This window comes from Megalops cyprinoides, chromosome 8 (genome assembly GCF_013368585.1).
Source record: "Megalops cyprinoides isolate fMegCyp1 chromosome 8, fMegCyp1.pri, whole genome shotgun sequence".
NCBI lineage: Eukaryota > Metazoa > Chordata > Actinopteri > Elopiformes > Megalopidae > Megalops > Megalops cyprinoides.
This window is the reverse complement of record NC_050590.1, coordinates 21817113-21841739: the sequence shown is the minus strand read 5'-3', so window position 1 is coordinate 21841739 and position 24627 is coordinate 21817113. Positions and strand designations below refer to the sequence as shown.

Here is a 24627-nt window from a genome sequence, read left to right as displayed (position 1 = left end):
CTTTTCTGTTGTAGTCTTGTGGGTTCACCAAAAAGGATCAAGGTTACATGCTTCTTATCTTAAATTTCAGAAGGGCTCTTTATTTTCAAAGGCCATGGCACCGTTTCATTTTTGTATTTATTTTAATTGTGTTTTACTATACCGCCAACCCAAGATGATCTAGGACTCATTTGGTTTTTGTCCAGTGATTATTGCAAAGAAGACAGCAAAATAAAAGCCATCGTGTTAACTATTCTTGACAAATTATTATGTAGTACCAACAAATAAATGTCAGTGATTTTTTTTTCCTGCAATATTTCCCAGTATGTGGATTAAGATAGTTATCACCTGTATTTCCTCCTTTCTTTTTTGGATTTGCATTCTGAATCTTCTGACCATCTTGTTATTACTGCAGTGTTAATTCTGGCATCTGATTTTGATTTAGTCTTAGTCTTTTGACTAAAATGCTTATTAGTTTTTGTCACATTTTAGTCTTTTAAATTATTATTAGTTTTGGTATAGTATTTGTTGACAAAAAATCTTTTCACATTTTAGTCAATTTGCATTTTTTTTTTTTTTACAGTGACCTTTCATCAAGCATACAGATGTTCTTAAGCCAACTACATTTCTTAGGTTTTCTTCTCAGGGCCAGGGACTCCTAGCTGTAGTCTAAACTTGATGCATTTAATAATACAGTAACATCTAGAAAGGTTGTGCCATGCACTGTATGCTGTATAAAGATGAAATATGCCTTTTGCACTGTGGAAGGAATATGACTTATTCTTTGGCTGTTTGTCAAATAAATCTGACATTTGTTTAATTTAAAAATATTATTTTGCACTTGGTTGTTAATCATTGCAGTGCAAATGACAAAAAAACAACTACAATGAAGTACAGTATACTCATAGCATATAACCTACCCACAATGTAAGACAAAGTCAGTGCAAATATAGTATAATTAAGTCACTTATATGTTAGTAGCGCAAATGACCATCAAGGACATACTGTAGTGCTAGACAAATAAGGGACACAGGACTTAATGATAAGGGCACTGTCACTGTGCATCTGGAACATAGCATTAGCAGCAGTCTCAACCCAGAACTGAGTCGAGCAAAACTCAGGCAGGCTATTATCAGAGCGGTGCTTCTCACATTCACACTAGGATTAGCGTGAGTGGAAGCGAACACAGTAATAAAACCTAACTAGCATAATATTTACATGGTACATGACACATAACACACATAACACACATTGGCCACCGCTTCGTTTGCAATACTGTTCCTAACGACAGAGTGAAAAAAGACAATATTTCCACTGACTTTGTCTTACAGTATAGGACCTAGATCAGAACAACACTAGCATTGTTGGATATCCTAGTTATAAGCTTGCTAACGTGCCAATACCGACTGGCAAGAGCGAGAGTGAGCTCTGTTTGTATCTATGCTGTAGAGTAGGGAAGTAAGAGGCAGTCCGAATTAAGGAGCAGTCCAGCTAGCTAGATAATACAAGGAACATTGACTTAGGCCTAGTAGGTGGTTCATGTAATGTTAACATTCATCCTACACCCAGACAACTTAACCTACCGATATGCACAGTTACCATTAATAAGTCGAGTGAACAAGAATAGATAGCCATCTGCTTTTAGCTAACAGTCGAGCCTTTAAGTTGATTTTGATACCTATACAATTTACGCTATCATATATTTCTGGTTGGTGCGCCTTCAGGTGCCTCGATGTAGGTACTGTTTTCCCCACCGATTTTGTACCCGCATGGTCTGCATTGTGTTTTATTGTTAATAGCACTGGTGATATAGATACAATTTCTCCTTAAATCGGCTCTTTTTTTTCTTCCGAGTGTTCCATAGGCGGGGCAGAACGACCTGGACTTGTATATCAACCAATCATAAGCATGCAGTAATGCACGGTAATGCATATTTTGTAAAGTGAGTGCCTGCACGTAATTTGATTAAAAAAATATGGTAGCTAAACTCCTCGTCCATTCGTCTGTCTCTGATATTATTGTTTCGCTATTATTTGTCAACGAAAATTGTACTATATTTTGTCACAATTTTTATTTCCAAAGGTGACATACACATCTTAGGTTAGAATGTGCGTAAAAGAAAAGCTTGCAAGAGTTTCTAAAAAAAAAAAAAAATAAAAATAATAATAAAAAAAATCCTTCTGTGGTACACAGAACTGGGTCCAAAGCCTTTAGGCTGAGCTGTCTGAGGATTGCATCCAACGATAACTCAGTAGTAGGATTATTTTCTGGGCAATGGGGAAATGCTTTTTAATGAGACCCATTCCAAAGGTGTATGTGTCTTTCAATAAGATTTACACATCAGAATGTGTAATCTAATGTGTTTCTAAATGCAATATGTGCATTCAAGTATATTTTTACTTGAAAGTACAACCATATATTTATGCTGCCCCCCAATCCCAGTGGTGGAATAAGCAACTTCCCCTGGTATCCATGATAATTCTCACTTCTTCAGATTGTACCTGTCATAATCTGATGCTGCCCTAATATTCTTGATGAACTAAGACTTGAAGAACACAGAATGTCTTTGTTAGTTACTCTAATCACCTGTAAGTACCAATGATGTATAGTATAATGTATACTAGAGTTACATTTTTAACTGGGGTTGCAAAGAATAGATGAATAAAGCAGCTTTGTTTATATAATATCTATTCTGTTCATGTCCCATGTAACAGTAAGAACCATTGTGATGTGTTTGGATAAGTGGAGCTTGCTTTTCCTGAGTAACATTCTCTCTCGGTGTTTGCAGCTAGAATGCAAAGCTGTGAAATAATTGGGAAATTTTGGAGCCCTGATCCTATAAGGGCTAAGAGCCCTCAAGTGTGCAGATAGTCAGGGTGACTAATTGGTAGTGCTGCTAGGGTTCAAGCAAACGGCTTGTGCTGCAAAGTGTTCCAACTCAGCCCCTACTATCTGAATGGGATGTTCAGAGTTCACTCATTCAGTAATATACAGTGCACTTATACACCTAATTCTCCCATTCTCACCCAGAATGCTTGTGCTTTGCAGACATGCACTTGGACCAAAGCTCTCATATTACAATTTATAATAGAGAATATTATATGTGGTTATGCTTTGTGTAGCACCAGATGTGACCTAAGGGTATCTAAGCATAAGTCTTTGGCCAGAGCAGGCTTTATACCACTTTGTGAATAGTCTCAGTCTTGAGAAACATGATCTGAAATGAATAGATTTTATTTTATTTTTCAATTAGACAGATTTCTAACCTCCCTTATCTGCTGGCCCCATTTCAGAAGAGACTGGTGGAGATAAGAAGGAAAACTGTTTATTCTCTTTCCTCAAATAAGATATGAATGCTTGGCAAAAGAAGCAGCTCAGTTGTTGAATTGGGCTGGGGATACAGGAGTGCAACAGAGGCTCAGATATTTCAAAGGAGTTTTAGCAAACAATGGAAAAAATATAGGGGACTGCTTAATACTTTAAAGCTCTGATTTTTTATTACATATGGCCTGGAAATCAACATTGGTACCCTCCAATGGCCTTTTCTATCATTGCACAAGCGAGGAAAGAATCTAGCAAATTTAAGAAAATAAAATGAATGAACAATTGCATTAATTGCAATTGCATTAAAAATGAATTAGTGAAATACATATAAAAATGTAATGTATCAGTATTTTTCATGCATTTATTGTCCCTTGTTAATGAGTAGAATCGGTGAGTAGAATCAAACTCACTGAACTGAACAGAATTCAGTTGTAAATCCTCACTGGTGAGGGGGCATTTAGAAATATAAGAAACAGGAAATAGTCATTCAGGCAATATTTGCTAAAGGTGAGAATTTATCAGTGCATTTGAAATGGGAGTAAAGGGGGAATATGAAAACATGTGCGCAGCAGTATGGTGTAGTGGTTAGAAGCAGTGCTTGCAACCAAAAGGTTGCCAGTTCGATTCCCCACTGGGACACTGCTGTTGTACCCTAGGGCAAGGTGCTTAACCCACAATTGCCTCAGAAAACATATACAGCTATATAAATGGATAAAATTGTAAGTTGCTCTGGAAAAGAGCGTCTGCTAAATGACAATAAGGTAATGTAATATGTAGGTGGAAATGGTGCAGAGGAAGTCTGACGCAAGAAACAAGAGTCAAAAAAGAGGCCACAGTACTACTACAGATGCCTGGACATCTTTGTATGAAATGTAACTCAAACTATTCACAAGTGAAAGTGAAGTTAATTCTACCAACTGAAAAAGATTTTGAAGGTCTGTTCCAGCGTTGGTTTAGTCTCAGGGTAATAACTCACTGAGGGTAGTGGCAGTGCCCAAGGTCGACCTTAAACCTATATATACAACAAAAATGCACATATTTGGTTAAACATGCAGTAAAGCTGAATGTTCCCCCTAGTGGTTACTGTTCTATTTGCCTTCGTGTAGAAATGTTATTATTTACTTAATGTCATATTTGAACAGTTGATTACAAAAAAGCAGAAACTGGTGTAAAAGGTAAGATGCTTCAAAAAGAGCCTTTTGAGAAAAATGTAAGAAGCACATTTAGCTCAGTTAAAAATGCAAGTTACCCAATGCCGGCTTAAGGGATAACTGACTCTTCTTCAGTTTCTTATGTGACAGTCTAAGAGGTGGATGCTAGAATGACTTTTCCCTTAGTCCGCCAGCTTGGTGCTTGGGTGATGCATTATACCCATGCTATGATCATATGACATAATGGTCTTACAAAGCAGTTTTTCCCTGTCTGTTTCTGAAACTCATCTCTAAAGGATCCTGAAATATTAGTGCAATTTCAGCTTTCCAACCAGGAAAATGTTTGAAACTGGGAGGTGGCAGATGCCCTACTGAGTTTCAGTCCTGAAAAGCAGCTAAATCAAATGTTCTACGACATCTGTAACGCTCACTGACTCATTTGCAAGTTGGATTGGACTTCTAGCTAGCAGTGGTGACCTAAAAACACTACACCAGTTAAGGACTTAAATCAGATCTTTTATATTACCAATATTATTAGTGCCATTGCATCATCAAGAAATGAAAAAGTTTTTCATAATAAGCGGTAATGTAAGGACAACTCCCAGAGGTCAAAAACTTTCAAAGTTTGTTAAACAATAAGAATCATTGATGAAGTGCTGACACATTTCAGAACAAAGTGCTGTTCATTAAAGTGTTGACACTTTCATAAGAGGACCAAACATGCAGTGATCTTAAAATAGAACCTGTTAAACATGAAACAACACATTTTTTTGTGTTTCATCACATTTAGGTAATCTGTTGCATTAGTTGTCTGTCACTGAATTGTATGATTACCTTTAATTTTATTCATTTTAATACCACTATTGCTCTCCTGTGATATTAACCATGCACAATTAACCCAATGAAGTAGATGCTTTTTTGTATAATTTTAGTTTTGGTGCAGTAATGCTAAATGTGCAATACACATGACGATATCCTATTATTCGAATATTTTCTTAACAGTCAAATGGATCACTAAGTCTGAGCTTTGGTCTGTTCTTTCAAAAGTGAGGTATATGCTTACATATACACAAATAGAAGGCATATGCAACACACACAGACACACCTGCACCGCACACAGCAACACACTGAAAATGTACTGAAAATGGACACTATAATGCCTGCTTTTCTTAGAGCCAAATTAATTTCCTGTTACCATGCTAGAATGAACAGACAGAGAAAAATACTGCCATCTCTTTGAAGACTATAATGTGATCTTAAAATTCAGTGTATAAATTTGAAGAGGATTACCCTCTGCAATGAAATCCATGGCCTTGGAGGCAGCACGCTCAATTTTAAATTCAAATTAATATAACTAGCTTACATAGATGTGATGCTAACCTGCTGATGACCACTTGTGGAGACATTGTCTAAGTTACATTTAGGACATGTTGCTTTCTTTTTCATACATGGGACACTGCTTTTAAGAAACCCAAATGAATTTAGTTATTTTATTATTTTTCAAAAGCCATTCATCTGAAAGGAGCAGTCCTGCATAACAATAGCCACAACACAAATAAGAAAATAAAGACAATAAGAGAAATGAAGAAGAACCTGCCTAGACTTGCTTGGGGTCTGAGTGTATGGAGTAATTCTGTCCAGGTGGTAAATGATGAGACTGATTGTAGCTGACAGCATGCTTTAGAGGGGAGTGTGTTCTTCCTATTTTGCTCTCTCCATGGGGATAAACAAACAGTGGGGGCTCTGCAGACCCTCAGGAGCTGGGGCTAACCAGACGACTCCATTGCAGAGGGAAGCATGAAAGAAAAAAAAAAAGAGAGAACAAACCCATTTCAATTTTCCAAAAATATCAGGGCAAAAAAAAAAAAAAACTAAACTTGTGGGAGCCTTTAAGACTGACAAAATGCAATATCAAATTCCATTTTATTAGATAATTGATGTCAATATTCCTTTTGCTGAGGGATTTTGTCTTGTTCTTGTCTCCTTAGGGGTTTCTCCTGACTAATTATTTTGGGATATTAACAAAGAGAAAATCAGAAAGTATCAATTAAGGCACAGAGTGTGAATGACAGTATCTACTCATTGTATTATGAAATGGCTGTCTAATTATGTTTTTTCATATGTTGTTTTTACTTATTTTTATTCATTCATTCATTCCTTAACAGATCCAGTTACTCCCCTGCTTGTGTTTTCTCTGTCATTTTATTTTGCCATTGTGGTATCTTAATCCAAAATAGCTGTTCTGTGGTGACTATTCTTACTGTTTTTCCTACCTCTGTCACCATTTTTCATTTTTTTAGCCTCACTCTGCCTGCTTGTGAATATGGATAACATTCTCTCTGTCAGGGTAAAGGCATAATGACAGGATCAGGGTCCAGGGCACTTTGATTCCCAGGTGACTGCCCATTTCTTGGCGCCTGTCAGCACGCCTGTTGTCTTTTTCACCCACTAGCCATAGGGACCTGAACACTCAGAGTGAGGGGAGATGATCGTAATGAAGAAAAAGCAAAGAAACCCAGTAAAGGCTTTAACCTAATACAACGATATCATTTGCAATAATGTCCCATGACTCAGGTTCAAATGTAGCCATTACTTGTAATGTGTTCCCATTTTGTACTGTCAGTATTGGGCTGGTCAGCAGTGTTGTGCATGAACGCGTTAAAAGAGCGCGATCATTGAACGTGGTCATTTTTTTGAACGGTGAACTTGAACGTATCCGTTTGCAACTAAAGAACGGGAACTTGAGCTCGTTCAGGTTTGCGCGAGATTCGGAATCCTTGGGTGTGTTAAAGTTACTGCTTGAAGAATAAAACACGGACGGCGTTATTCCACACTTGAGACGTTTTTATTTGGGTTGTCAAGCGATTAAAAAATTAATCTAATTAATTACATGCTTTGTGATTAATTAACCTAAATTAATCGCATATATCAATATTTGCCATGAGAAGCATTTTATGTTCAAATTGTGCTTTATACAACAGTTAGTTCCGACCAAGTAATTTGATTGGACAAGAGGCATTCCATGAGTGCTGATATTCAGTATAACAGCACTGGCACTTTTAACTACACATGTATCACTCCGCTTTATCGATGTTCCGATACAATCGCTGATTACACCAATGCGAACTTAATTCGCATTTATCGACAGCGCTAATGTGGATACGTTTCCGTGTATGATAGCTTATAAAACAAACTAGCTAGCCTGCAGTTCGGTATGATAAATGCTTAAATGCACAGTGAGGTATGGGGTCAAGGGGCATTACAGAGTGCGATTAATCTTCGTTAATTTTTTGACGATTTTTTTAATTAATCGAAATTAACGCATTATTTGGACAACTCTAGTTTTTATTAGTGAAACTCATCAGATAGACAGCTGGACAGCTCGCAACCAACTGCCCATATCCCGCGTAACAATCTTTGCGCATGTAGACGTACACATACAATAGTCCCTGGAGAGGCTCATTAAAAAAATGGAAAAAAAGAAACGAACTGGGACGGTGAACTCAAATTTGAAAAATTGTGAACTATGAACATGAAATTGTTCATTTTAATCTGTGAACTGAACTTTGAGCTAGCCTCTTGTGAAGTGTGATGTTGCAAAACACTGCTGGTCAGTAGGTAACCTATATGAAAGGGTTACTTGTTCCATAGTACTGTTTAGTGGGTGTAGACTGCATTTTGTCTTATAGATGTTAGGTGGGTTAGTGAGCAAGCAAGTTTTGATCCGAGGTTCTCACTGCTCACTGCCCTCCCCTTACAGCCAGCATTGTTACCAGTAGAGCTAGAGGCAATTTGCCCCTAACTCTATCAGCAACAACGCTAGCTAACCAAGTCTCAAATGAGTGACGTAACCGCTGTAACTGCTCGGCTACCTGTTACCTGCTACTCAACAGGCTTTATGCTTGCTCACACAAGTTACTCTATTCAGCTCTGCTACAACTGCACTAACAAGGTTTTCTTCCAATATAATGGGTACTCCTCCGGCAGTAAGAAGACATGGGAACAGAAGATGTACACAGTGTAGTGTGAATGTTCGTGTGTGTGTCAGTGCCCTCACCTATGCTCATCTGACGATGACTGTAACATATTTCAGGGCTTGCTCCACCCTGTCTTAGCTCCCTCTCCTTCTGATTTATGAGTCTGAGTTATCAGGAATCCAGCAATGCATATCCATGCACCCCTCTCTACCAACAGCATGACCATTCCAGGCCCCAGCTATAATCTGTCCAAATAGTTCCAGCATGAACAGAGAGATAAGATGATTTTATACAGTGCCTCTTGAAGTTGATGGAAAACATTAAACTGTGATTGTATGGCAACCTGAAATCTGAGAGTGCTTAGCGCACATGTGGAGGCCCCCTTCAATTCATGCCCTACAATGTCCTTTCGGGGCATGGCATTGCCTGAATGAAGAAAAAGCTTCATTTCACACAGTACCTACTGTGTCCCCTGATCTAATTACTGAGATTATGATAGTCACATACACATATGTGGATAAGGGTACTTTACTTAACCTGTTTCTAACCATTCTTTTATAACATTTCTAACCTTTTATTAACTATATACAAGATAAACACACCAAATGATAATTGATGCTTTTAATGGACAAAATAAAGCGTTATTTCTTTTTTAGGTGGAAAAATGGCCTGTGCAGAATTCTAGAGCACACTCATTTTAACCTTTTTTGATTGAATGAGCTTTATAAATGATGTGTCTCCCAAGTCACTTGTTGCCAGCAATGGTCATACCCAATGTGGCATTGGCTTTATACAGTAAGTGTTTATTGCTTTTTAGGGAAGCTTTCTGCAAGAAGTGATGTATCCGTGTCCACAAATGTACTGTATGTGATGCTGTTGAGACACAGACCAATCCAGTGCATCCCAGAGGTGCTCTGTTGCGTTCATGAAGGGTGAATAGATAGTCCACACAGCATGTCTAGGTTTCGCTGTAGCCATTTAAGAGAGAAGAAACATAAAACCCATACATGCCTCAATCAGCTATATCCATCTTACACAGATGTTTGATGTGTTGCTGCACAGGCTGTTGTGGGTAACAACAGTAAAAGATAAATTTCTCTAAATGTATTGCCACTGCAAAAATGATATTGGTGTGACATTCATGCCTTCAGCATCCCAATACATTGTTCCGTACCCTGTCTTTTGATTTTTATGGGCTTTTTATTCATGGTCAGAGATGCAGAAATGTATAAATCACCAGGATAAAATCTACATTTGCATACCTGCGTACTAGCTGTGTTATAGGGTTATAGAGTGTTATAAATATGCAAGTTTTTCAAGCTTAGTTAATTGATTGTTAGGAAATGAAGTGAATGAAAAAAAAAATTACTGACAATTTGAAACACATCCTCTCACTCATTTCAGGTCCAGACTGGTACCTTGTCAGGGTAGAGCTGATTGTCACAGATGTGAATGACAATGCCCCAGAATGGACCATGGTCCCATCCCCCTACCTGGCTGTGGTGTTCCCCAGTGCACCACCTGGTTCAGTGGTCTACAAGCTGCATGCTCATGATGGGGATGAGGGGAGCAATGGGGAGGTGGAGTACTTCCTTTCTGATGGTGAGTACACATTCTGTTTGATTTATAAGGATTAAAGTGAGATTAAGGCCATATGTATTTCTTATACTCCACTGATTGCTTTTACCTGCCTTTTGCTTTTGTATTGCAGTTGTTTTTCACAAAGCATATCAACATTTTTAAATAATTTAAACTGAAATGTGGCTCACCAGCTCACTAAGTAGATAATGCAGACAACAACTCTTCTAGAAAAATCCAACACGTATGAAAGGAGTCATCCTAACCTCTTAGTTATGAAGTCTTAATCAGTTTAGAATCCAGGCATATGCAAAGGACCAACTCTATGCCAATTTTTACAGTTTCCAACTGGATTATTAGAAATGTCAAGAAAAGTTATGCAGGAAAGTGTATTTGTGTCTTTTGAATTAAGTCATGCAATATAAAGTATGGTAAATTGCACATCATACTGAAAATATCATAATTAGTGGGACTAATCTAATTTATAGATTTGTTGAAAATCAACATTTTTGCATGTCTATTCAGAATGCTGTCAATTCAAGTTTTATTTTGGTCAATTTATAGGTCAGTGTTTCCTCATCACCATAGAATTTTGTATCCATATGAAGGCATTTTAAGAAAAAAAAAACATTCAGTTATCTTCAGTGTTTTCTTAAGTAAACAGCAAGTAATTAGAGAACTTAATAATTTTTTTTTATTTAATTAAAAAAATATTAAAGTAAATACAAGTATTATTTAATGATGTATTAGCTATAATGGTGTATTAGAGAAGTTGTATTTCACTTAATATATTCCGGGTGAAATACAGAGTCTGAAGTTCACTGAAACATGAAAATTGAAGCAAGAAATCAAAGTCTGTGAGAATGGTAATTAGTATATTGAAAGGAGTGATATTTTCAATAATTACCAAGTTGAACATTAGAAGATGAACATTTATTTTATAACATTTATCACAGAAAGATTTTTGCATCAAAATATGACAAATTACAATTTCATTTAATGTTTTAGAAAGAGGTTCTTTTATTTCCTTTTGTTGGATGATACATTCATTCAGATTAACAAAAAAAAAAAAAAACAAAAAAAAATTCATAACATATTTTGCATTTCACTAGATATAAATTTTTATACAGTCAAAATGTGAAGGTTGCATGTGGTTACGGTGGTACTTTTATTTGGCTTGGAGTCCAATGAAGGGATTGCACCTGGCTGTGGGCAGAGGCTTCTGACACCGATGAATCCTTTTGGCTTTGAACATATTACCACATAAGTGTCTTATGGTTTTTTGTGGCTGTTGTCTGCTTCTTAATCATTCTCATATTCTGTCATATTCAGTCTAACAAGATGATAATTCCTGAGTTGTCTCTGTCATTGATAATAAAATACCTAACTACATTAATGTTGTTAGTGATTTGGACACCAGTCACTGAAATCATGCTTGAGAAATGATATTGGTGTGAAACTATATCATGAAGTCAGAACACAATTTGGCTGGGTTGTGTGGGACAAAAAGGCCCTTCATTTGTCTAATGAAGACAGCACTGTAAGTAAATATGGATAATTTCATGGACATGGAATGCCTTAATTTGTACCAACTTCTGTAAAAATATTTTTTGAACAGTATGTTATTTTCTGCAACTGAATGGAATATGTGAACCACCCACATGCCTTGTGTCCATAGAGATTTGTCAGCTTTTTGTCTGACACCTGTATGATTTAGTATTAATAAGGAGTGCTTTGTTCTCAGGAAGCATTTTCAACTTTTTCCCTCAAAAATACCTTATAATATTCTACCTCCTACAGATAACATGAAAAACTGATTGGTGATTGGTGGGCTGTAACTCACAGAGACTACCCCAGTCATGCTGCCAGGAAATGCTGTTTTTGAAGGACTGCTTTTGTAATCTAAATAAATAGGTTCCAGTAAATCTTGAATCTGTAGAAGTCACAGACACACCAGCAGTGCATTGTATGAGGATAGGGGTATACTCATAGAAATAATGTATTTAGTTGATTTGAGGTAGCAAGTTTTTGACAGTTTTAACATTTGGGTGTTTCAGTCTGTAATTTAAAAATTTTAAACAACCATTGAAACTAAAATGAACTAATTTTCATTTCATCTTTAATTACATTTTGATTTTAATTTTTTGCAGCACTGATCTCATTTTTTTGCATGCACAGGAGACTTTTGCTATTTGTGGGGGATAAGTTATTGAGATTCCTGCAATTGTGGAAATCTGTGAATACTGTATTGTACTGAATACAGATTTATGTGTGAAAGAAGATTTGTTTCATCACAAAAGCACACTTAATTTAAAAATACAAAAACAAGTGATTAACACATATATTTATGTAATAAGAGGGTTGGGCAAATCACTAGTTTAACTGCTAGTCCTCTAGGCTACCAAAATGTAGGCTCTTGGTGACCTAAAATAATAAATTGTTTTAGCTACTCAGATATTTTTTTCTAAAACGAGGAAGCAGAAGTCAATTTTACAGAGTGTAATTGCTGCACAGGAATTGAGTCTGAACTGGTCTCAACTAGATTTAATCTAAAACAAGTTCTTTTGACTATTGGTGGATGACAAGAAATGCAATAGGGAATGCAGCAGCAAGCAAGCTACTGCAGATTGTCCACAAGCAATCACACTGAAGGACCAAGTTTTCATTTTAGGATATGTCGATGCATCAAAGTGAAAACTTGAGCACAAGCTGTCTTTGTATTGACAACATTAAGAGATTTCACCTTTTGTATCAGATGCAGTTGATCAGTAAAAATGTTAAGGATACAAATTGCAAAATCACTTCAGAGCTTCACAACAATTATCAGGAAAATTTTACACATGATTTAAAAAAAGATACATTTGTTGCAAAAAGCATGATTGTGTAATAGGAACAGAATTTGTTGTGTGTGGGGAGAAGAAAAGGACTGGCATCTACAGTTGTGCGTGACCAAAAAAATCCTCCTATGGACCAATTCAAAAGGTCAAACAGTAACACATCGATGTCAGATAAAAAAAAAATGACATGAAATATCTTCATGTACAAAGTCATTTAGCACTGCAGATTGAATTTAAGGTTGTGGGTTTGCCCTTCAACTGTGTTTTCTTTTGACTGCAACTTGAAACCAGGGGCAACATTGAATCGATTAAGTACAATGTATTGTTTTGGAACCTTGCTTACTAATTGCTACATACAGCTATTAAAACAAATGTGTCTTTTTAAATATTTCATTGTCTTTTGTTTTCATTAATGAATGTAATGATGTAAAGGTGAAAAATTGCCAAGATGTTTTTTCTTTTCTTTACGTTCTAAAATCACCCTACACAACAGTGCATTTTGCACAATAGCAGTGTATAAAATGGTTGATGTGATGGTTGATGGTTGTGTTATCTGGAGCCTCTTATATTTAAAAAAAAGACATATACTGTACAGTAAACAGCTGTGTGTATGGTTCTATTTTACAATGTCCTTAGAAAGAAGGTTGGAAAAGCAAGAAGAAGTGGCCAAACACCAAAGATGGACTTATTCAAATGAGACTTGTTATTATTCTAATTCAGTGTGAGACTCCATGAAGGATTTTTTTTTTTAATTAGCCCTGCTAACCTGATTAGGAGACAAATATATAATTATGATTGACTGCAAGATTAGTATATAAAAGCACAATACAAATCAATGAATCAGTGCTGTAAGTGCTCTATTTAATAACCCAAGAGAAGCTTGATAGGTTTTGGGAAGGCAGTGTCTGCAGGTGCAACTGTGGAGATCTTGAGTGCATGCATTTACGTGAAAAGCCTTGTTTTAATGGTCTTCAATGAATTGGATTTCCATATGCTGAGTGAGGTATCCAAGAAGTTTCACAGTCAAATGTGCTAATGAAATGTGAAGTTAATTTGTGTTCAAAACAACAAAACTCAGGCAAGGTCACCAGTGTTATCAGAGGTCTGTCTGAAGTGATCTCTGTTGAAGAATAGACTGACTGGACTTCATCATAGATATATAGACTGTGACAATATTTTTTAACAATATAAGATAATTTGTAACAGTAGAAGATGTAGCATTCCTTTCTTATTCAGACTTGATTAAGTCATTATTTGAGTAGTGTATGAGGACCACACTGAAAGAGTAATTAATGATTTGTATCCATGTCTGTAAGCATTATGAGTAGAGCAGAAGTGTAACAATTAGGTGTATGAATCATTGTATTCATTACGGAGGTGTGTATGGATGTTTGTTACAGTCAGTGGCGTCGTTACGTCTGATCATTCGGGGCTATAGCCCCAAATATTTTAAGCCTAGCCCCGAATATTTTTGCCCTGAAAAGGAGGTGTTTCTAGCAAAACAACAGACAGACTGTGTGACAGAGCAGAACTTGACTTGCAGCATCCGAAGGTGTGATAATATTTATTTGTTATAAAGGTAGACATAACCTCCCCAACCTACTGATGCCGATCTCCCTTCAAAAAAAAAAGACAAGCCCCAGGCAAACTTGGCTTAGCCCCTGATCTTTTTTCAATAGCTCGAAACGCCCCTGGTTACAGTGATGAGAGTGCATGTGAAACAGTGATGTGTGGGGTTATGAGGGTGACATTAGAGAATGTGGAATATGTGGATAAGTGTGCTTTTTAGTCAGTTCTATTGAGTATTGAGATTGCTTCTTTGTGGTTGCAGGTGGTGATGGCCGCTTTGAAGTGGATAGGAAGAGCGGCCATATCAAGACGACAGGACTGCCATTACAGAAGGACAGGGAGTACCTCCTGAATGTTGTGGCTGCGGACAAAATGGGCAGCCGAAGTCCCCCAGCTTTGGTGTCCGTGGTAGCAGGACCCAGAGCACCCCAATTCACCAACATGTCCTACTCCATATCTATTCCTGAGAACACTCCAGAAGGACAGCCGTGAGTGTCTCACATGCACATTCTCATGTCCATACTGCATAATGAAGTAGGGAAACACATGTGCACTGGGGGTATAGGCATGTGCTGAAGGTGGCTTATGTGGCTCCTTGGAGCACTGTAATGACTGTCTGCCTCTGTTTGCTGCTTGTGGACACAGTGGGGTCTACTCTGCTGAAGCTCACTGGAGCCTAAAGTACTTATAGCAATGACAAGTACGGTTTATCAGGGCCTATACAGTCCGTGTTTCACATGCATGATACTAACTGCTTTGGAACTAATCCTCTCCCAAATCATTATTCCCGTTTCTTATATTATACTTCTGTTTTGCCAAACACAGATTTTAATTTGTACCTTTTTTCAGATGTTTGATTCCTACTTTATTAATTCCACATTCCAAAGATGCATGGCTAATCAGTATGGTCTTTAGTGGTGGGTCAGGCATTAACCACTTGCAGAGTGTAATTTTCTTTTTAATTTGTAATCGTTCCAGCATGCATCACAGAACAAACAGAAATTGTAACACCTATTTCCATTGGCTGTGGCTGGTGAGTGATAACAGTGAAGCAGCTAATTCATAGATTCTCCAGATAAGATTTGATTCAGTTCTGGAGAGAGGGGGGTGTTCTTTCAGGCAGCAAACTGGAGTTGTACATTAATCATGGATAGCGTTTCACTGTCTTCTGCTTGTGTGTGATGCACCCAGCAGGGGGGGTAAAGTGGGGAGGGGGTCAGCTGATTGCTGGGGCCCCCTCCATCCCTGCTGTTTTCTCTCTCTTCCACTCTTGTTTGTGCATCAAATTGATTTAACAGGTCGGCAAAAAGTCCACTGCAAGGCAGCTTGCTGTTTCCACGTGAAATAGAGCAGGCTGTGATAATCAGAGACAGAGTTCGTGCCCAGCGAGTCCAGGCAGAAACGATTTCACTGGAGCTGTCTGTGTACAAATGCCTTTTTATTGCATGGGAATTTCGATTGTTTAACCAGCTCAGCTTGAAACTGTATGTCTGCGGGCGGTGGTGCAGTAATTGGTAATCACGCTTTACATTGACTGTGACTGGCTTCTACCTAAAGTGTCTGCAGCAACATCCTCTTCCTCATGGTCCAATGAGGTGGAGGCATCATACTAGCTGTAACTCACTTGTTAGTGTGAAGGAGATATATGGGCACTCATGTGGATCTTAGGTCTTTGTTTCAAATATCCAGTTGTGTCATCTACTTTTCATTGACAATCTTTCAGTTTTTATAATGAATGGGAATGGTGAGACTATTCTGATGGAACTGCATTTTAATTATTGAATATTATATGCAACTTTATGTATCCAACTACCTGTAAGTTATAGTTGGGCAATTCACTTATGAATTGGCACTTCAAATATATTTGTATGTGTCAAACACATGCCCGTTCATAACATTTAAGATAACCAAATACAAATATTTCAAATAAAAATATTTTTCTCATAGTTTCCTCATGTATTGAATGTACCGAGTGGTGTGAATAACACAGAGAATGATTATGACTCATATACTTACTAAGCAAGGATGACATTCAATGTGATGTATTTCTTAGGCATAAAAAATGTATGTCATGTAATTATGTGTCATGTTTACATGACTTTTCATGCCTATTCAAAGGAGGTGGAATAGTCCATTTGTTTGTATGGACAAGTTCAATAACTTGTGTCCTTCCAGTTACTGCAAGAAATACTTATGCTTAGTGTAACAAGGCGATTATGTGAACCTTTATTTCTCTCTTGTAAATCACATTTCACTCAGGTAGAGCTATACACCGTTCAGAGCATGTATTTGATCATACCCATGATGTGGTCAGGTTAATGCACACTGATCCAAACCATCCCAAACTACTCCCTTGCTCTACCTACTTCTTAAACTTGTTTGTTGGGGAGGTTGACTTCAAAAGACCCATTCCTTATGTTTGGTGGTTTGCAATTCTGACTTGTGCTCTTTAGGAGTTTGGCCCTGGATAGGGTGGTCAATGCCATGCAGCCTCATACTACTATTACGATTACAACTCATACTACTAATAATAAAAATGTAGAGAGAAAGTAAAGAAAGACCAGTAAATTGATTTTTGATTAAAGATAGATAGGTAGATAGATAGATAGATAGATAGATAGATAGATAGATACTTTATTCATCCCCTTGGGGAAATTCAGGGGTATGGTGCTACAAGGACTTGCTGCCGTTCCACACGGCGCACCAAACCAGTATATAAGAAATAACAATGTCTCTACCCCTTTAGGTTCCTGATGGTCCCTGCAGTGTCCTTCCAGAAGCAGTCACTCACTTACAGCCTGCTTATCAACCCCAGCAGCCTCTTCTCCATTCAGCAGGAGACAGGCGAGATCAGCTTGACCCGCACCATTGACTATGAGAGCGATCAGCACCGCTACCTGCTGCTAGTGCGGGCCAGTGAGAGCCAGGACAGCCTGAGCAGCGCTGCAGAGGTGAGTCCAGCACAGTCAGCCCACTGAGCCACTAAAATTGAGGTGGGATCAGCTGATTTAGGCTAGTCCTATCAGGAGATTCTTGATGACTTCACGTTATTGAATGGTCACTATTGTGACCAAAAAAGAATTTGTAAATGAACAGTGAGATCTCATCCGTTTCAATGAAAAAATGATATATGTGTTAAACAGCTCAATGTACAGTGGTCAATAAAACTGGCAAAAATGTAAAAGATAACACTCTATTATTATACTGCATTGGTATTGGTTGTTTGCTGGAAATTTGAACATTTCTCTTTGGGGTACAATGATTTGTTTAAAAAACAAACAGATCCTATATTACTCTTCTATATGGGCTGATTTTGTTTCGAGTCCATCTGGGCTTCATAGATATGGTTTTCATTCATGCTATGTTAATGAAGGTTCCCTAGTCCAGTACACCCAGACAAAGTAGCCCTTAATGGAAGCTTTGGTAGATACAACTGCCCAATGCTTTTAAGTGCCATGTTTTGGCTCTGACATTTGTCAGCTTCAGTATTTTAGGCTGGAAGTTATGGAGTGCCATTGGCTTTCAGAGAAAGTCTGGATTGTTACATGAAAGTTCTTTCTGAGATTCACAGGCAGTGTAATTCTGTGAGGTGATCTAGCTGTGAACCCTGGTAAGAGGCATCACCTGCCAGGCCTGAAAGTGGATTGCTTAAGGATAGGGCAGAATAGGGAGGAAACCCTCAAGAAAAACTCTGAGCAGATCAACAGATGAGCCCATAAAAATGGAAAAACCTGGAAGGAGGTTAAAAAAATACTGCTATTAGTCCCGTACATTCCAAAAGAAGGCTTAGAGGATTAAATCAAATTCAGGCTGTATAAAGTAATGCCTATTCTCGGTGTTATGCCTCACTTCCCTTCTGCCCTACTCAGTGATCCCTAGGCCTGCCCTGCCTTGAAACAGTAGATTACAGAGCAATGGGAAAGGGGAGAGAACTCACAAACAAAAGAGTAAAAAGCATACCACACCACAGTAACCATTGTTCAGTCCCTTCAACCATTTAAAATTAACAAAAAGACTGGCAGCTGTCCCTAAAATTGACCTCCTGTGAGGGGAAGACCACAGGAGAAGTGGACACAGTCATTGCCCAGGGTGTCCGTGTGGAGATGAGGCTGCATGAGAGAGCAATGCTCAGCAGAGGAAGAGATTAGTGTGCTCATGGTTCATCATTAGCTTTACCTGCCTGCTGTGCCAAACTTTTACAAAAGCATTGCTCTGCTGATCCACTGGTAAAGCTGGGAGGAAGATTTCATGCTGGCAAAGCACGTACCCAAAAAACAAAAAATGTCTTTGCTGTCAGCATGTCCTTTTTTGGTTCTATGGCCCTTTGTCCCTGTCTGTAACATAATGGTTTTCAGACTATAGTGTGCAACCAAACCTGGCACCATCTTCACTTCAAAATAATAGAGCAGCTCAAACCATTCATATCATGCTCAGCATCATCAGCCTCACCATAGAGATTCTAGTGAGAAACATTGTGTCCTAAGGGAGGAGACTAGCAAGATGCTTCTCTATCAGGCTGTCGAGTGTAAACAGAGTCCAATTACCTCTCTCCTATTGCAGCTGCTATTGATAGGCTATATCTGTCCTTTCACCTTAGCAGAGGATTCCTTAAATTAAAAATAATTTTTGTTTCTGCCCTTGGGGGATTCCACATCCACATCTGGCAAATACTTAGTGCCTGCTCACATCATCTTCCCTGGAATGTAATGTAAGCAATCACAAGCCAGCACACACACTTCCAGCCTACTCACTGTTCACTCATAATGAATAGAGCAGTAGGAGAAGGACAAGAAAACCTTTACAGCTTGTGACAACCCATTGAGCAGTTATAACCAGAGACCGACTAAAATGTCCAGACTAAGGGGGCCTGTAAAGAAATCTATTGTAGCGATTTCTTTTCACACATTCATGAATGATGCATACGATGCATTCCATAGTGTGACATTAATCAAGTGAAATTGTCTCTTTGCTCTTTTAAAGTGTACCAGAGAGAAAGAATGTGTGTGTGTGTGTAGGTGTGTGTGTGTGTGTGTGCAAATGTGTCCTGTAGAATAATATGGAAAGATTTTGTTTCTTTTTCCACTACTTTTCTGACCCCGCCCAAAAAACCTCAAACAGGTGCTGTAGAACTGGCAACGTTGACATTGAAAGGGCAATCCAGCAAAAGCAGCTTTTCTTACATGTACCAAATCCTCTCACTGATAGAATGCCAGAGACGAGATTACTGCTTGAAAATCCCCCTCTTCTTGTCTCTCTCTTGGGAGTGAGACAATTAGAAACATTAATGCTTTTCATAATGCTCACCACTCTTTCTTTCCCTCTTTATTAAACAGGTTCGGGTGGTGATAACAGATGAGAATGACTGCGTTCCAGAATTCATGCAGTCCATTTACAGCAAAGACGGCGTCCCTGAGACTGTAACCACGGCAACCTCACTGCTGCAAGGTGAGCGAGCCCTCAGTAGGTCTGACAGAAAACCCCAATGGACTCTTTTGGGATTGAGAAGATTCAAGCAGTGGGGATTAGGATTAATGAGTCAGACTGGATAAATGAATAAATCAGACAGTCTTCTGTGTTACTGTATGTTGATGGACAGATTCCTTCCCTTGTATTGTTTTTTAAAATAAGACAGGGTCTGACAGATTTGTGTGTGCAAACCTTGACAAAGGTAACACCTTGTATCTGATATGTGATGGCAAAACTGTGTAAGAAAAATGTGACAGTTTGTAAAGTGAACACTGTTGATGCATATTAAGACATGAAAATTACTATGTGATTGCACAGGTCTCCTTTAGGGTATCTCATGTGAATTATTGGCATCAGATGATCAAATAACTTTTGATTGATCACTTTAAGATTACCTCCTAAAACTAATCTCAGAGATTTCAAGTGTTAGTTATCATCATCAGGACACATGTTATACCACTTTTTGAGACGTAAATGATGTATTGTCTTGCTTATTTATGTTCTGATGAAACAATTGCTCTGAGAATGCCTCCAAATACACTATGGTTAGCATGTGCCAGGAAATCATGTGAAAGGTTTATGAGTCCATTATGCCTTTACTACAGGTTAATTGCAGATTCATACATCAGTTTCATACTCAGTGAAGAGAGAAATCAGAGGTACAGTAACAAATGGCAGACATCTTTATTCAGACTATAAACAGGGAATACTTGAGACACGACTGACCTGCTGGAGACTCAGATAGCAGGCAAAACAATCCAATAACAACTTTATATCTTTATTTCTATATTTCTTTTTTAGACATTTTGTGTGGTAAACTGAAAACTGCAGGCAAACAGCAGTTGTGACTGAAATATTGCTGGTTTCAGAGGCATTCATGTCACAGTCATTATTGTATACATGACTGAGCTGACTGGCAGGTCATACTAGAATTTTCATTCAGAACTGTTGATATATGGAGAATAGGGTATTTAGGTCACGTCTATGAAACATGTTAGTTTTTAAAGACATTGCTATTTCATTGTGCATTCATGTTCTGTGTTAGTGGGATAACTGGGGAAGATGCACTTTTTATCCCTGGGATTAACGCCATGCTAACACAGGAAAATAATTATACTGGTCATTCACAGACAACCCTCTCTTGTAAAACTGAATCCTGATAAAGCTTCAAGGACCTGTGGTATCTGACGACAGAGTGAATCTGGAAATATGTATTCAGATTGAGAAACAACAGTGTGAAAGTAGAGAGGTTACTTTTGAATGCACACTGTTGTTTTTGGAGGAAGATATTGGGTTGGAGGTCACTTTTCCCAGAGATTCAATATTTCTGGCTTTGCATACATATATATCATATTTTCTCCCCAAATGCTTCACAAAACCACACATACACTGTTAGGTTATGGTGCATTAACCCTAGATTACAGGCCTAAGTTACAGCTCCTGCCCTGTTAGAGCTTTTTCTGATTTTCAACTGATTTACATCTGGAGTATGAGGGGAGGTGAATTGACATGCAAATGATCATGTCAGACAAGCTGAGGTGGACTGAAGAGTAGCAGAGCGTGTGACCCTACAGGCTTGGAGCTGGCTATCCCTTTGTCACAGAGTGCCAACTGTGTGGGATTCAAAATAATAAATCACCATCCTCTAGTGTTATTCAAAACAATGTAATTTGAAGTGGGACTGAAAGAGTATGTCTCTTTTCCCAGTGTCAGCCAGTGACTGTGACTCAGACCTGAATGCTGAGCTCACCTATTACACCCTGAGCCCAGACTTCAGCATCTCACCCCATGGCACCATCTTCCCGGCTCAGACGCTGGACTACGAGCGACACAACCACCTGTATGAGTTTGTGGTGATGGCTGTGGACAAGGGGGAGGTACCCCGCACTGGGACTGCCACAGTCCGCATCCGCATGTCCAACGTCAATGATGAGGCACCTGAGTTCTCCCAGCAAATGTGAGTCCCAGAGCTGTCTGTTACTATCCTCAGAGATACAGTACAGCTCTCTCCCTTGCCCTGAGTCCTTCTTCCCTTTCTACCCCTCCCTCTGTCTCTCCATGCACAATCACCTTCTACCTGTCCCTCCCTATCTCTCTATCTGTGCACTCTCCCTTTTGCCATTTCTTTCCTCTCTCCCTGCATCCTCTCTTTCCCCCTCCCTCCCTCCTCCTGTAGCCTCTGTCTCTCCTCTGTTCTGATGGTGCTAGTACCATTAGTTTCCCTCTCCGTTCTCCTGTAAACTCAATATTACCCAATTTATATGTGAAAAGAATGCACATTTAGTGCTCTGTAGGAACTCAGTTCTATAGTATTCCCTAGAACAGTGGCTATCTTTGTAAAACACAGGTATGTAACATAACAAACTCTGGGGAAAAGTAAGAGGTTTTGTGTAACATGAGTATGAGACCAAGAATACAAAGGTATAATATTTTAACTTTTTACACTCGTGCATGATACCTGTTTGCTCCAGGTGTATTCTGCTTCAAAAGCTGCTTCAGTTTCTCTCACATTTCCCATGTTCCATGTAGCTGCCTGGATTACAGCAAAATCCCCAAAATATTCACAGCCAAAAAAACTAGGTTTTGTAATTTTAATATCTTCTAAGCAGCTTCCATCTCTTTACTTCCTTGTCTAAAAATCCATACATATTTGTTTCTTTCTTTTACTGGTGGTTTTGCACGCTGGCTTTCATTTTTTTTTTTTCTTTCTTGGCTTTTTTTAATTGGCCCATTTTCTGGCAGCAGCTCTGTAATCAGTCAGGCCTTTTCAGTCATCCTGGAGTGGCTAGGAGTTTGAGAGCATGCAAGAGGGGGGTGAGAGAGAGAGGGATTCTCTTGAAACTGGCATTGTTATCAAATACATGCACAGAGTTATGAGTGTATGTCTGATGTGCCAGCATTGTCTTGGATCTCTGTGGATAATATATATATATATATATAAATACACACACACACACATAAATGTCATATAATAGAGGGAGCATTGAATAGATGTTGTAGGATGATGATGATGTAGGAATTGGTGTTCAACATTTTATGCTGAACTGAGCCTTTTTTCTGTTATTATTCAGCATCAGTGGTTTCAGCTGCATGATGGAAAAGAGAATATTGTCATGTGAAATGGACAGGAGAAAAACATACAGGTGTCTTGGTCACTACACCACAAAGTGTTGGAAGAATTGACAGAAATTTATACTAATTAGCAGTGTAAAATATTTTTTGTGCTATAAAAGCTGTGTCTATTCACATTGTATTTGATAGGAGTGAAATAATGCATAAAACAATGTCACATTTGTGCATTTCTTTCAGTTTAATATTAATTGTACATAATGATACTTGGCAAATTGTTAAACTGCAAATTAGATTCTGGCTTATACCACATTTAAAGAAAAAAACCATTTACTTCTACACACAATTTGTTTCTTCTTGCCATTGATTTGATGAGCAAAGGACTCTCAAACAATTGCAGATGAATTTAGCTTTTGGTGTAACTAAAACTGATGGGGAATATAATGAGGCAGCATAGAGCGTGTGTGGAACTCAGTACAATCTGACAGATTCCATTGTGTAGTTCATCCCAATTGCTCCATACCTCCAGCTGTGCACTGTCAGTCACCTGTCACAAGTTTGTCATTAGTCCTGTTGCCGTGGTGACAGATCAAGGCACAGGTAACTGCAGCAGGAGTTGCAGTTGAGCATGAGGCTGGTGACAGTTTTACTCCTGCATTTTTCTTCAAAGGGAAGGCATCTTTTAAAAACTAGCAGGTTTCCTTTGAGGAAGGAGGAGGTGAGTGATCTTGTCTTGAAAAATGAATGCCCTTTGAGGCTTATGACAGATTACAGGTCACTAATGTCGAGCGCAAGGAAAGTGTTGGGCCAAGGTGGCAGGGTGAAGGCTAGACGACTGTGGTGTCTCCACTCAGGATTACTAATCACTCATATGAATCGTCTGTCAGCTCTCCTCTGTTACCCATCAATCACTACTGCATAGGGTGGCGGCTGTGCTGATAAATCAGTTCTGTGTCCTGCTCTCTTTTGCTCCCATCCTACTGAACGTTCCCTCACTCCTGACAGATCTCTGAAGGCCTGACAGACCACTAAAAATACAGAATTTGGATGGTGGACCATGAGTCTGTGAGTGTGTGTGTTTGTGTGTGTGTGTCTGTTTCAGTCAGTGGCCCTTCCTTGTCACTGCATTCTTGGGCGGGGTGCTCAGGTGCACTGCAGATCTCTCTGCAGGACAGGAACTCTTCTGTGTCCTCTTCTCTGCATGTCTTTTAAATGTTAATGACTGGGAGGTAGGAGCTTATTACAGCAGAGGGACCACAGCACAGCGCTCCAGTGTGGTGACAGCAGGTGCTTCTGTGCCTCCTAATGGCCAGACAGGCATGACCTCAATGTCAGTGCTGGGCTGGTGCCAAAGGCTGCCAGCCCTCTCCACAGTCTGATCAGTAGTTATACAGGTTGAAAGAGAGGTAACTGCCAAGTCAATCATTTATTCACACTGACAGCTGCTGCACTATATTAATGTAGTCAAAGACAAAGAGAATGCACTGTGAAGCTGGTCATGTTCCTTCTGCATTTCGCAATCTCTTTAAATGGAAGTATGTTTCACAGAGTAAACAAAGGCAAACCTGCTTAGCTTCAGAGAGTACACTGTATTTAAACTTAGATAAATACTTGGAGTTTGTAATTAAGTGTTATAGGGACCATGAATAATTTTTAAAACATGATCAACAACATAAT

General features: G+C 38.6%; 1 protein-coding gene across 1 annotated transcript in view; it reads left to right on the top strand.

Annotated features, from left to right (window-relative positions):
* LOC118781894 (neural-cadherin-like) overlaps positions 1-24627 on the top strand; it is a 130808-nt gene that overhangs the window by 32865 nt on the left and 73316 nt on the right. Inside the window, exons 2-6 of the mRNA XM_036535031.1 lie at positions 9836-10033; positions 14678-14903; positions 17162-17366; positions 19749-19860; positions 21589-21838. Of these exons, the coding sequence (XP_036390924.1) occupies positions 9836-10033; positions 14678-14903; positions 17162-17366; positions 19749-19860; positions 21589-21838 (991 nt within the window). The remainder of the gene's footprint in view (positions 1-9835; positions 10034-14677; positions 14904-17161; positions 17367-19748; positions 19861-21588; positions 21839-24627) is intronic.